At 41.5% G+C, this 13131-nt stretch overlaps 1 protein-coding gene across 2 annotated transcripts in view; it reads right to left on the reverse strand.

Moving 5' to 3' along the window:
* Positions 1–223: 223 nt before the first annotated feature.
* Positions 224–13131, reverse strand: part of LOC143974564 (neuronal acetylcholine receptor subunit alpha-7-like) — a 290385-nt gene continuing 277477 nt past the window's right edge. For both annotated transcript variants that reach the window (XM_077476094.1, XM_077476095.1), the window contains 2 exons: positions 11617–11726; positions 224–8323 (listed from right to left, as the gene is read on the reverse strand). In XM_077476094.1, coding sequence (XP_077332220.1) covers positions 7799–8323; positions 11617–11726 — 635 coding nt within the window. In that variant the 3' untranslated portion in view covers positions 224–7798. The remainder of the gene's footprint in view (positions 8324–11616; positions 11727–13131) is intronic.

Raw genomic sequence — 13131 nt, forward strand, 5'->3', positions numbered from 1 at the left:
CTGAAAAGAGGATAAACAAGGCGTCTGTTTTTCAAAAGGTCTTGGTGACTTCAAGGTAAATTCGAAGAACTCTTTTAACCCCCCTGACGGTATTCCCGAGTCTGACTCGGGGTGGATTTTTTATACCAAAAGCGGTATCCCCGAGTCAGACTCGGGACAGCGTCGCTGGATCCAGGAGGAGGTTTCCTTTCCTTCTCCTTCGAATCCAGCGATGTCTCCCCGCTGTACGAGCGAGCCGTGCCTCGCTCGATCTATCACATCGGCGATCTCCGTGCCCTGCGAGCGTTGCGACGCACGGGCACGGAGATCGGCGCCAAATTCAAAAAGTGAAATAAACAGTATACATACAGTATAATGTAATCTTACAGATTACATTGCTGTATGTAAATATTTCACATCCCCTTTGTCCCTAGTGGTCTGCCCAGTGTCCTGCATGCAGTTTTATATTGTAAAAACTGTTCTTTATGCCTGGAAACTGGAGATTGTCCATAGCAACCAAAACTGTCACTGTACATCAAAAATGATTTTAGACCAGCTAGAAAACAGCGATAATAAATTAGAATGACTCGCAGAATTGAGCGATAGCGATTTGTGGGGAGATCCGTCATCAAATACTGAAAAGTAATGACAGTGACAATTCTGCAACTCAGCAAATTTCAGTGTTTTTGATTAGATTACATTATTGAATAATTTTTATTATTGTTATATTATTATTTGGTACAATTATTTATAATTATTTATTATATTATAATTTATGATTTAATTTTTCAAACTTTATCATACCTGGGATGTCTGCTAGACTCTGGTTTGGACAGATTTAAGAGAGTTATTCCTAAGAATTGCAGGACTACAATATAAAACGCCAAATTTTCATGCAAAATAATGGTACCGCTTTTAGCACCTAAAATCCGAAATAATGGTACCGCCAGGGAGGTTAATGTCTAAAAAAGTACATTTTCTTTCTTGGTCGCCCTTTGGTGAACTGCAAAAGGTTGGCAGTACAATGTCCTGGGATCTGTGAAATGTACTGGCCACTTTAGGCAGAAATCCTGGATCTTTTTTCAAAACAATCCGATCCTCAAAAATTGTGAGGAAAGGCTCCCTCACTGAAAGGGCCTGCAACTCACTTAGTCTACGAGCTGAGGTAATTGCTTTTTAAGGTAAGTAACTTAACTCAAATATGCTCTAGGGACTCAAAAGGGAATTCTACCAAAATCTGAAGCAACAGGGACAGGTCTCAGGTTGGACAACTTCTCACCACTACTGGCCTGGACCTGTAAATTGATTTAAATCATCTAGCTATAGTGGGATTTTCCAAGAGAGAAAATTGGAGAAAAACACTTATAGTTGCCGCATGTACCTTTAAAGTACTAACTGAAAGACTTTTGTCGACACCATCTTGAAAAAAATCCAAAATTTAAGGAAAATCATGAGTTAAGCTTTGGTTTTCAGGTAACCATGAGTTAAATTTCTTCCAGACCTTGGAATATATGGCTCTAGTGACCGGTTTTCTGCAATTTACCAGGGTCTTGACTACTTTGTCAGAGAACCCCTGGGCACTTAGTATCTTTTCTTCAGATACCAGGCAGTCAAGTTTAAGGAAACCACCTGTGGGTGTGACACTGGACCCTGCCAAAATAAGTCTTGTCTCTTCGGAAGACTCAGTGGAGGCTCTGAGACCAGAGTCTGTAACAGGGAAAAGCATGGCCTCTTGGGCCAAAAACTAGCTATTAGGATAAGATCTGTTTCTTCTAGAAGAAACTTCCAGAGCACTTCTGGAATTAGCCTGATCGTCGGGAAGGCGTAACATAGGCCGAATGGCCACGGATTCACCAGAATATCGATCCCCAATGATCTGCTGGGTTCAGAGAAAAAAAGTTCTCTGTCTTGAAATTGTTCTGATCTGCGGTCTGCTTCGGGACATCCCCATCTGTCGGTGAGACCCGCAAAAATTTCGGGATGAAGGGACCAATTTGTCTCGACATACACGATAGTGGCTGAGATAATCTGCCAGACAGTTTTGTGTCCCCTTCAGGTGCACTGCTGTAATTGAGGCTAGATTCCCTTCTGCCCATGATAAAATATCCTGGGTGATAGATTGAAGTATCCAACTCCTCGTACCTCCCTGTTTGTTGAGGTACGCAACAGCAATGATATTGTTGGATAGAATCTGGAGATTGTGACCCCTGATTTCTGTCTGAAATGCCTGCAAGGCTCTCTGAATCTATAGAAGCTCTCTCTGATTCGATGAAGCTCTTGCTTCCCTTGAGGACCATTCTCCCTGTGCCATTGTGTTTCTGAGATGGGCTCCCCATCCCCAGGAACTTGCATCCATTGTGAGCCTCTGGGATATAGGAATGGACCATGGTAGACCTCGTGTTAGGTGAAGGTGCCTCCTCCACCACCGCAAACTTCTTTTTACCCTGGAGGGTAACAAGACCCTTGATTCCAGGGAACTTGCATCTCCTTCCCAGTTCCTTAGTAGAAACAGCTGTAATAGGTGTTGATGAAATCTTGCCACTGTGGGAAAGCAAGAGGTCATCAGACCCACTGCTCTTGTAACTTTCCTCAGAGAGACCAACTGATTCTGTCTGTAAGGCTGACATTGTTTGCATCATTCTTAAGACCTTTTCCGGCAGAAGAAAAAATTTTGGTCTACCTTAGCAAAATTCATATCCCAGATATGTCACTTTCTGGGCTGGATTTAAGGAAGACTTTGTTTATTAACCAGCCCAGAGATTGAAGGAAGTCCTGTACGGTCTGGAGATCTGATAATAAATTTTGGTATGACTAGGAGGTCATCCAGGTAAGGGTTAATAGTTATCGCCTTTAACCTTAGTGGAGCCAGCACCTCCCCTAACACCTTTGTAAATATGAGTGAAGCTGAGGACAGACCGTGCCGAATGTCTGTTTCCATCTTGACTGCTAGTCTCCAGAATCTTTGGAAGGCTGGATGAATAGGGATGTGCAGATAGGCATGCCTCAAATCCAAAGTAGCCATGAAGCAGGTTGGGTAAATCAGGGTTTTGATTGAGAACACCGTCTCCATACCTGATCAAACGGTTTAGAGACTGGAGGTTCAAAATAAGCCGATATTTTCCCAATGGCTTTCTGATGACAAATATATGTGAATAAAATCCCTTTACCTGATCCGACCAGGGAATTAGGATCAGGACTTTTTGATCTATCAAGTCTCCAATTTGGAGACCCAAGGTCCTCGCTTTTACTCGGTCTTGGGGAGGGAAGGGGACCAATAATCAAGCAAGAAAATTCCAGCCTGTACCCATTGGTCACTAGGTCCAGGATAAATGGACTTGAGGTGACTGCTGCCCACTGTGTAAGAAAAGCCCTTAATCATCCTCCCACTGGGAGACACGAGTGACTATGGCTTGGAGCGTTGTTGAGGAGGGTTAAACAAGATGCCCCCTTTACCTCTGCCCTTGTGCCCTGTCCAATGCTTTTTGGACCTATTGTGATGATCACCCGTTAAGGAAAGACCACATAGGCGTAACTTTAAGGCAGCGTGGCCTAACTAGGTTTTAAACCATAGGCTTTTTCTGGACGAATTCACTAAGGCCGAGGTCCTAGCTGTCATTTTTACCGAATCTGCGGAAAAATCAGCCGAGAACCCCACTGCATGAAAGAGAAGAGGGAAAGATTTCAGAATCTGTTCTCTAGAGGTACCTGCCAACAAGTGCGTTTGTATTTGTGTCAACCATAAGTCTATATTTCTGGCTACACAAGTGGAGGCCAGAGCTGGTTTAAGATTCCCAATAGCTGAGTCCCAGGCTCTGTGTAGAAGGATATCTCCTCTTTTACGATAGGTCTGAGTTTTTTGAAACTTTTGAAAGAGGTGCTTCTAATTTAGGATTTTTGTTCCATGCCTACACTGTGTCCTCTTGAAATGGAAACCTTCTTTTTAGGTTACCAGAAAGGTTTTCTCTCTGGATTTTCCCACTCCAGCTTGATAGTATCAAGAAGGGAACTATGCATAGGAAAAACTCAAGCCTTTTTCTCATGCAAACCTTTGTACATAAGGTCATGAACCTTCTCCCCTTCTATATCAAGTGTCCTATAGATAGCCTTTAATAAGTCATCTACATCTTCCAATGATAACTTATACCTCAAGCCCTTTGCAGATTCTCTATCCCTGGGTCCTGTATCTGACCCTGATTCTTCCAGAAAGAATAGGTAGATCCGGTTTCAGAGTCTTCACTCTCTGCACTCTGCTGTGGAGCGCTAGGACCGGCTGAAGTCCTAACTAGAGATGGATCCTCTGAGGGGACTTTAATCTTATCAATCAGAGTTTTAAACGAGCTAAACGTAGACGTAAGCTCATCTCTAACAGAAGTCAGCATTTTCTGTCAGGAGACTACCAGGTCATCCTTAACTAGGCTGTTTATAAAGGTGCAGCAAACTGCTTTGCTCCATTAAGGAGCTCAATTTGTTTCCGCAAACCGCACATTTCCTTTTTGGTGGCTGCGCTTGTACTTTGTTCTGAGTCTTGGCCTGCAAGAGAACAAATGATCCCAATGAAACCTCCTCCTCCGGTGGATATGCCGCTCTGGGACCTAAGAAGAAGGTAGGAATACCACTCCAATCACCACAGGAGGCATGCTCATGAGACCTAGGGGAACCAGTTCCAGGAAACCTGTTACCCCCCGTCCAGAAGAAACACTAATACTGACAAGGGGCCTGGAGGACCGCCCTTTTATCTGTTGGAGGTTAACGTGTTTCCGGTCCTGGTAGGTGGAGCCCTAAGTCTCATGGCTGTCCTGGAAGAAGCTTAGAGAAATCTCCATTCCTGGGGTTATGCTTATACAGCATTGTCCTCAATACAGATATTCACCTTCTCAGCGGATCCAGCGCTTCTGGTATGTGACCCGCTCCACCACTGTCACAGAGTGTACCCTGCTCTTTCATCTTTTGTCCTGACATCATAAGGTGCTGGTTGACTCCTGGTTCGGGCAGCCTGGCCCTCTGCTAATGCATGCCAGGTCCAACTCCTCTAGCTTATGTAAATTAAAGTGAAGCAACATGGGATGTGACGTACATATCCAAGGAGGTTTTCTCAACGCTGGAGACTGTTGGCAAGAATGATGACGGGGGTGAGACTGGCTTTAAAAAAAAATGAAGTAAACAAACAGGGAAAGTAATTGTCCCGATTTTGTATGCAGAGGTGGAGAGGGCAAGGATGTCTAGTGTATCCAGGGGCTAAAGTTCTGCTTTAAAGGATAAGTTCACCTATTGAAACCTGTTACACCCATATTCAGGGTGTAACACAGTGGCGGCAGGTGTTTTCTTTTAGGGAGGGGGGCAAACAACCACCCACCCAAGTGGCTGGTGGCACCTCCCCCCACTGTTTGTGGGTTGGTCCGGCACTTACCCCATCTAGGCAGGTAGTGTGTGGTGGACAGCGTGCAGCGGCTCTGTGTCCTCTCCTCAATCGGCGACTTCCAGCGTCCGGTGCCTCCCCTCCTCCTAGGCATCCAATAGGGTCACCAGTCCTTTCAGCTTATCGGGTGACGGGTCTCAAAACCTGCTTCCTGATTGGCCGGGAGGAGGATCAGTGTTACAATAGTGAAAATTAATTCGCTGTTGTAACACAACAGGGTGGACTCCATTCACATTCTCTGCACCCCAAGCCCACCCTATTTTGAAGCCTATTAGAGCCTCTGGCTTTAATAAGGTGCTTCAAAAAAACACCCACTCCCCATTGGAATCCATGCATCCGGCATCCTACAAGGGACCAGATGCATGGATAGGGAGAGGTGGCAATGGATGAGGGGAGGCGCCCATGCACCTTTAATGGACGGGCCGCCCTTGGGGTAACATGTAACATGCTAAAAATGCACCAACCCCTGCCCCCCATTACCAATTTTGACAGTGAGTGGGGGATCTCCTCTAAAAAAAAATGCGACCATAGGGGACTCTGCCCACCCAGCCACATCTTTCATTCACTGTGTTCTGTGAATGGAAAAATGATAAGTCCCGACAGCCTTTGCGGCTGTCGGCTTGTAGTTCTCCATGAACTACCATTGTGCTGTGGAACACTCTGGTGGTTCATTGATTCTTCCTGTGTGAAACTGCCTGCCCATATGATATAAGGGCAGACAGCTTATAATGACACCCATGATCTGCTGACCGTGGGTGCAATGCTTACCAGGCTCCTGCAAAACAAATAAGCACCTATTATTTTTTTTAAGTGAACTTATCCTTTAAAGTCATTGTAAAGGCTAAGATTTTTTTTACCTTAACACAATGAGGTGCAGTTCCCTCCTTCAGAAACCAGTAAATACTCTACCTAAACTCGATTATGGTCCAGCATTGTGCCCAAGAGTAGTGGAGCTGCTCTCTCCTCACTTGACTCAGTGAGAGCAGTGGGAGCCATTTGCTCTGGCTGATTTCAAACAAATCCAGTGACGAAGAAGTGGAGGAAGGGCCAAGCTGTACTGTGTGTGCCTCAATTGAAACACACTGTGTTGCTCGGGAGCACCAGGAGTGCCAGCATGGGGATCCTAGAGGAGAAAGATTGGTAAGCATTGCATAAGCCATTGTACAGAGCAGGTAGGTATAACGTGTTTGTTATTTTTTAATTTGACTTTAATATCACTTTAAATATACTTTAAACCAAAACTTCATCCAAAAGGGGAAGTTCTGCTCTTCCTCCTCCTTTACATTTGGCACATTATTTTTGTTTGAGTCAGAGCAGGTACCTGTATTTGATAGGTACCTGCTCCCCCACTTCCGACCACTGCGCCAATCTGAGTGAAATTTCGGCATCCCCTCCTTCCCCTGCAGCTTTCTGGGACACATCATAGGCCCCAGAACACTGCATTTCCAGAATGCAGGAAATCACTGGATTCAGGGGCAGGTAAGTGACCTTATACTGTATTAAAAGTCAGCAGCTACAGTATTTGTAGCTGCTGACCTGTAATTCTTGGTGGGAGACTGGAGCTCATCTAAGATCAGATCAGGAAAATGTGCTGGAGGCCTATTTTATAGACAGAATAAGTTAATTAAAAAATTATTAATGGAATTTCTTGCTCCTCAAAATATAGTTACTACTAAATGTGAATTGGTCTGAAATGTATTGTGGAGAACAGAGGTTTTTGGTAAAAATGTAATCAGATGTAAAACCTAACTGAATATAAAGTATTTTTTTTTGCTAAAGAACTGTGTATCATAAACAACTGTCACTTTTTGTTTTTAGAAAATATGTTTTTCACTTTTCCTTTAGATTTGGGTTTACATATAATCTTGCAAATAATTGAAAGAGAGAAAAGAGAAAGAGAAATAAAGACTTTCATTAGCTATTTGATATAGATTTTTTTTCATATTTATACCATATTGTTTTTTTCTAATTTGACACTTTTATGAGAAATGAAGTGTCTGACAAAATAAGGAATACAGTTAAAATAAATTATACAGCTTTGTGAACTGACCCCAATGTATCTATTGATACTAAAAATGCCTTTGATTTTGCTAAACATTGAAACAGGTGGACAAGCCAGGGCAGTTTTTGGGTCAAGGGTTGGTTAGAATGATGTTCCAATTTCATATATTTGGAAATAATGTTTCTGCTATGGGTCACAGAAGCATATAGTGACACTATTATGGACAACATTTGATGTTAAATATTTTATCTAGATGGTAATATATTTTTGAGTTTATTTGTCACTAACACAGTTATTTGTTAATTAGTTAAAATACATTTTATAGACGTAACGAGAGCAACAACAATTAACTTCTTTAAAATAAATGTTTGCAATTGCAATCTAAACATCCTGATTCTTTCTCATGTGAAGTCCTTGGAAACTGCTTCTATAAAGTTCGGTGCTGACATCAAGATGGTAATTGTACAGATAATGGCGAAAAGTGAGAAAGCAACAAGACACAAGCGGTCGATAACTGCAGCAGCAAACTTCCACTCACTGCAGACCTCTTCTCCCTCATCCTGGTCTCTGAAACGCCTGGCAATATATTGTACTTCTTCCAATATCTTAACAATCTCTGGCATACTTTCTCGCAAGCATTTCTTTTGAAGAAGATCACTGTCCTCCAGGGAAGGACATGTCACTCTTCCACACATAACTCCAGAGTCACTGTTTGGTGGACAACAAGGGCTTTCCAGGGTGTGGTAACCGCAGTAGAGGTTGCCATTGTTGGATTGCTGTGCTGGTACAATATTCATTTCAATGCTGCTAATGCTGGAATGGTGGTGATTAGGGTACACATATCTGCAGGGGATAGGCCTCCTGTTCTCTCCAGGTTTCCGCATCCTTAAAAACCAAGCACACCAGTTGAGCAGGATAACCCGTACCTGAAGTGACACAAGCAACATACAAATCTGATTTAGAAATATTTCACTCATACCTTGAAAGTTATATGCAATACATTTCTACATAAGAATGAATGCAAATGGTTGTGTTGCTTGCTATTTGTTTCGAAGGCCCAGAGGTTATACAGTGGGGAAAATAATTATTTGATCCCCTGCAGATTTTGTAAGTTTGCCCACTTACAAAGAAATTAAGGGTCTATAATTTTTATCATAGGTGCTTTTTAAATGATAGAGACAGAATATCAACCAAAAATCTAGAAAAACATGATACAAATATTATAAATTGAGTTGCAGTTCAGTGAGTAAAATAAGTACAGGCATACCCCACTTTTAAGTACACAAAGGGGTACATTTGATAAGCTAGAAAGTGCAAAATCAGACTCATGTTTCATATGAGCTCCCAGGTTTTATTATCAAAGTTTAATTGGACAAGCTGGGGTTAGAAGCTCATTGGTTTCTATGCAGAAGTGAGCCTGATTTTGCACTTTTTAGCTTTAGTAAATAAACCCCATTGTGTACTTCAAAGCGGGGTATGCCTGTATTTGATCCCCAAGCAAAACACGTCTTAGTATTTTGTGGAGAAACCCCTGTTGGCAAGCACAGAGGTAAGACGTTTCTTGTAGTTGGTGATCAGGTTTGCACACATCTCAGGAGGGATTTTGGTCCACCCTTCTTTACAGATCTTCTCTAAATCCTTAAGGTTTCTTGGCTGTCGCATGGCAACTCGAAGTTTTAACTCCCTCCATAAATGTTCTATAGGATTAAGGTCCTGAAACTGGCTAGGTCACTCCATGACCTTAATGTGCTTCAATTTAGTATCCATGCACTGTATTCAGCATGAAATGTATTTCTTAAACATATTCAAAATGGCAGCTGAGTTGACTTGTTCTGTCCTCAATTAAGATAATAATAGACATGAAGAGTTGGACCTAGGAGCTTCAGCAGGGAGATTCCAACAGAAAAACAAAGAATTATAATATAACCCGATTTTAGCAAACAGTAAATAGGTCTATAATCCTTTGGATAGCTGCTTTTCTGCTTTTCATTTATATCAATTAAATCACTCTGGCTGTCTTTATGGACCTATCCTTGGACATTGCTAGCTGAGGCATATGAAACATTAGTAAAGGTGTTAGTGCTCAGGCTCATAAAAACAATTTACAAATAAATCGCATTAACTTTTATCTAAATGCAGTTCAGGCTCTAAGGAAGAACTCTTGTACTTCTGGTTTACAGCCTGTTTAGAATATTTAGACAATGTAAATAAGTTTATATGAGATAACTATATTTCTCATGATGAGAGCCAAAAAAAGGGTGGTTGATACCTGCTTACCACTGCCACCTAAACTTCAGATTCAGAATACTTTATTAATCCCAAAGGGAAATGATACAAAAATTGAGACAAGTCTGCTGTGCATAATAAGAATTCTGACCCTAAACTTAGGACAAATAACTTAAGGAAGAATTTTAATTGGCTGTTTTTTTTTTAGGTTAATGCAACTCAGGGAAGACAAAAAATCTCTTTAATAATAATCAAAAAGAAAAAAAAATCAAAAAGAAAAAACAACTAGGTATCTTCTTAGTGGCAATAAAGGGCATTTTGCATTGTCAGTAACCAATCTCAAAATACAATAGATAATTGTAAAATGTCTCTATCTTTATTATATATGTACAAAAGTCATTCAGACCAGTGACTGGCAGGAAATACAGCAGATTTTGCTCTTCACGCAAAAAAGCAACCTCATATATCATAATGGGATCATTAGCTGTTCACTCATGTTTTCTTTTACTTTAAGCCTCATGAAGGAGTTTATGAGATGTGACGTCAGTCTAAAAATTGCAGTATGTGCTTCTTACCTGCTTCGTGTTCCATCAAACAGAATATCCTAGCTAACTACAGGCAAAACGTGTTTAGCTTTCTTGCTCAGTAAAGCATCAGAAAAATTATACCTCACATTGTGTTCCTCACTCTAACCCCGCTGGCAGGATTACACACAGTGCATTATTCAGTTTACTCAGCAGAAATGGAGCCCACACAAGGGGAATTGTGCGTAGGGGTCATAGCACAATCATTTGTTGTTATGATGAGAAAGCTGCAAATAAACTTTCTACAAGTGAGCCTGAGGGGGTTGCAATTGTCTTGTCATATAGGCATTCAAGCAAGTGATTGAAAAAAGCAATTTTCTGGAGTTTACAGCCAACTTTCTGTGTCTTGGCGGCCACTACAAAGTCTATGGTATTGCAATGTGGTATTATTACCTCAGCCATGTTTGTTGAGGGCATGCCACTTTGCTGTTGATCGATCAGAGGCTTATTCAGTGTGTTTTATGTCAACCGCTTTGGTCCAGGACATTTAAGATCAAAACTGGCAAAAGCAGAGGATGTATTTATTACACTATTTAAAAGGAAAACCATTTAAGTAAAATTTTTCACTCATATATTTTTTTAACTTTTAGAACAGTCCTACTCAGTTGATTGTATCCCCCATGAAAATGTCAGCTGGAGCTTTCTACAGCTACTATTGACATAAAATGGTCCCCTTGTCTGTCTATAATCAATCAAATTAGAAGGCATTTATCCAAAGGACCTTAACAGTAGACCTTGGTTAAGGTCTACTGGGACCTTAACCAAGGATGTCTTCAATGTGACTATTAACATTCTCAGGTATGATTTGCCTGAGCAGCCATGTTTATTAAAACCACGTAAAACATTATTGTGTAAAAATTATTTAGGTAGGTTAATTAGCCATTAGTCAGCATTATTGTTATGTTAACGGGGGCACAGTGACACAGCTAAATCTGGTCTTGGCATTTAGGTTTTGTTTATCTCTAATTATGAAGTTAATCTGTTACCTGTTCAAACTAAATAAGTCATTTGGTTTCAGTAAATTCTACATCTTAAACCAATCAGTAAATACAGAAATACAGACGGTTGTGGGAACATGCAAATTGTTTACAAACAACTGTACAACATATATTAGTACTGTGACATTGATTTGTGGTATTTTATTATAATCCATGGGGAGTAATTTTACACATAAGATAGGGCTATTTGGGAACGATATTATTTCTCTCACTACTGAAAACTATAAACAATCGATGGCAGTCACCCTATTGCCCTATAACACTGAAATTGATGTGATGCTAGTGCAATGATTATGAACAAGTGGTTAAATTTTCCCAAGAGTAAGACATTACAATTTACATGGTAGATCTAACCCTGATGGGGCTAGTAAATATTGACAAACAGGGCTATGGCTAAGTTAAGACACTTACCCATTTCGGCATTTTTCCTGCCTGTGGATCATGATGATGAAATTGTAGAACTAGCACTGTCACAACTACGGAAAGACCCACGATAACCATAATGCTTGCAAAATATTGAGCTGCAAAATATTAAAAAAATATGTTAAATTTTACAGTAGACAATTGCTGTACAGAAATTAAAACAAATAAAAGTTAGAGTGGTGAAATGCTCATAAGGGGTACTAAAATGACTTGCTATTGATCTCTGCTCATAAAGAAGAGCATTGCCATCATCAGAAAAAAAGCAATACTGCTGGAGCAACCACAGTGAATGACTCAGAGGAAGTTACGAGTAAAAAAACTATTCTGTCAAACACCTCTATAAGACTTGACATATTGTTTATAGTCATCCTTTGTGCTATGTGACAAGTGCTCCTTCTAATCTACAGCTTCACTCAAGGCAGTGCAGAGAGCAGGAGAGCAATGTAGAAATGAGTGATTAGATCAGAGAATCACTGTTGAATGACATCTTGGACAGATCACACACATTGTTCTAAATTCTCCTGAGCATGGGTGCACAGGGCTGCTGATAGAAATCATGGGGCCCTGTACAGCCTACCTGACAGGGCCCCCTTCAGCTCCACCCCTGGTCCCTCCTTCAGCCCCACCCCTGGCTCCGCCTGTGGCCCCTCCCCAGACCCCGCCTTGAAACTGTCTCTGCAGCACATTACGGCAGTGGCGGCATGGGTGACACTGTCTCTGCAGGCAGCACATGCGGTATGGGCCATAACGCATGTGCTACCTGCAGACAGTGTCACCCATGCTACCAATGCCATATTATGCTGCAGACAGTGCCACACATTATGCTAATGCCATAACGGACGATGTTAGGTCATGGTGGCTGAAAGTTTTTTTTTTTTTTTTTTTTTTTTTTTTACATTGCATTCATTCGTTTTCTGTTAAGGTTGCCTGGGCCCCACTGCTGGTCGGGCCCGGTACAACAGAGCCAGTTGTACTGGCCTATCAGCGGCCCTGTGGGTGCATAAAGCATTGAATCTGTTTGGAAAGGCACCTTTATTTAATCGAGAATCAGGAAATGTGCAATTTGAAATGGATGTACATATTCAGGATCTGCATATCTGGGATCCGCATATACTATATTGTCAAAGGTATTGGGACGCCTGCTTTTTTATGCACATGAACTTTAATGGCACCCCAGTCATCGTCTGTAGGGTTCAATATTGAGTTGGACCACTATTTGCAGATAAAGCAGCTTCAACTCTTCTGGGAAGGCTGTCCACAAGGTTTAGGAGTGTGTCTATGGGAATGTTTGGCCATTCTTTCAGAAGCGCATTTGTGAGGTCAGGCTCTCATGTGGATGAGAAGGCCTGACCCTCAGTCTCCACTTTAATTCATCCCAAATGTGTTCTATCGGGTAGAGGTTAGAACTCTGTGCAGGTCAGTCAAATTCCTCTACCCCAAGCTCGCTCATCCATATCTTTATAGACCATGCTTTGTGCACTGGTGCACAGTCATGTTGGAACA

The sequence above is a fragment of the Lithobates pipiens genome, unplaced genomic scaffold, assembly GCF_037356315.1.
Source record: "Lithobates pipiens isolate NorthernLeopardFrog02 unplaced genomic scaffold, aLitPip1_a1.2 Scaffold_13, whole genome shotgun sequence".
NCBI lineage: Eukaryota > Metazoa > Chordata > Amphibia > Anura > Ranidae > Lithobates > Lithobates pipiens.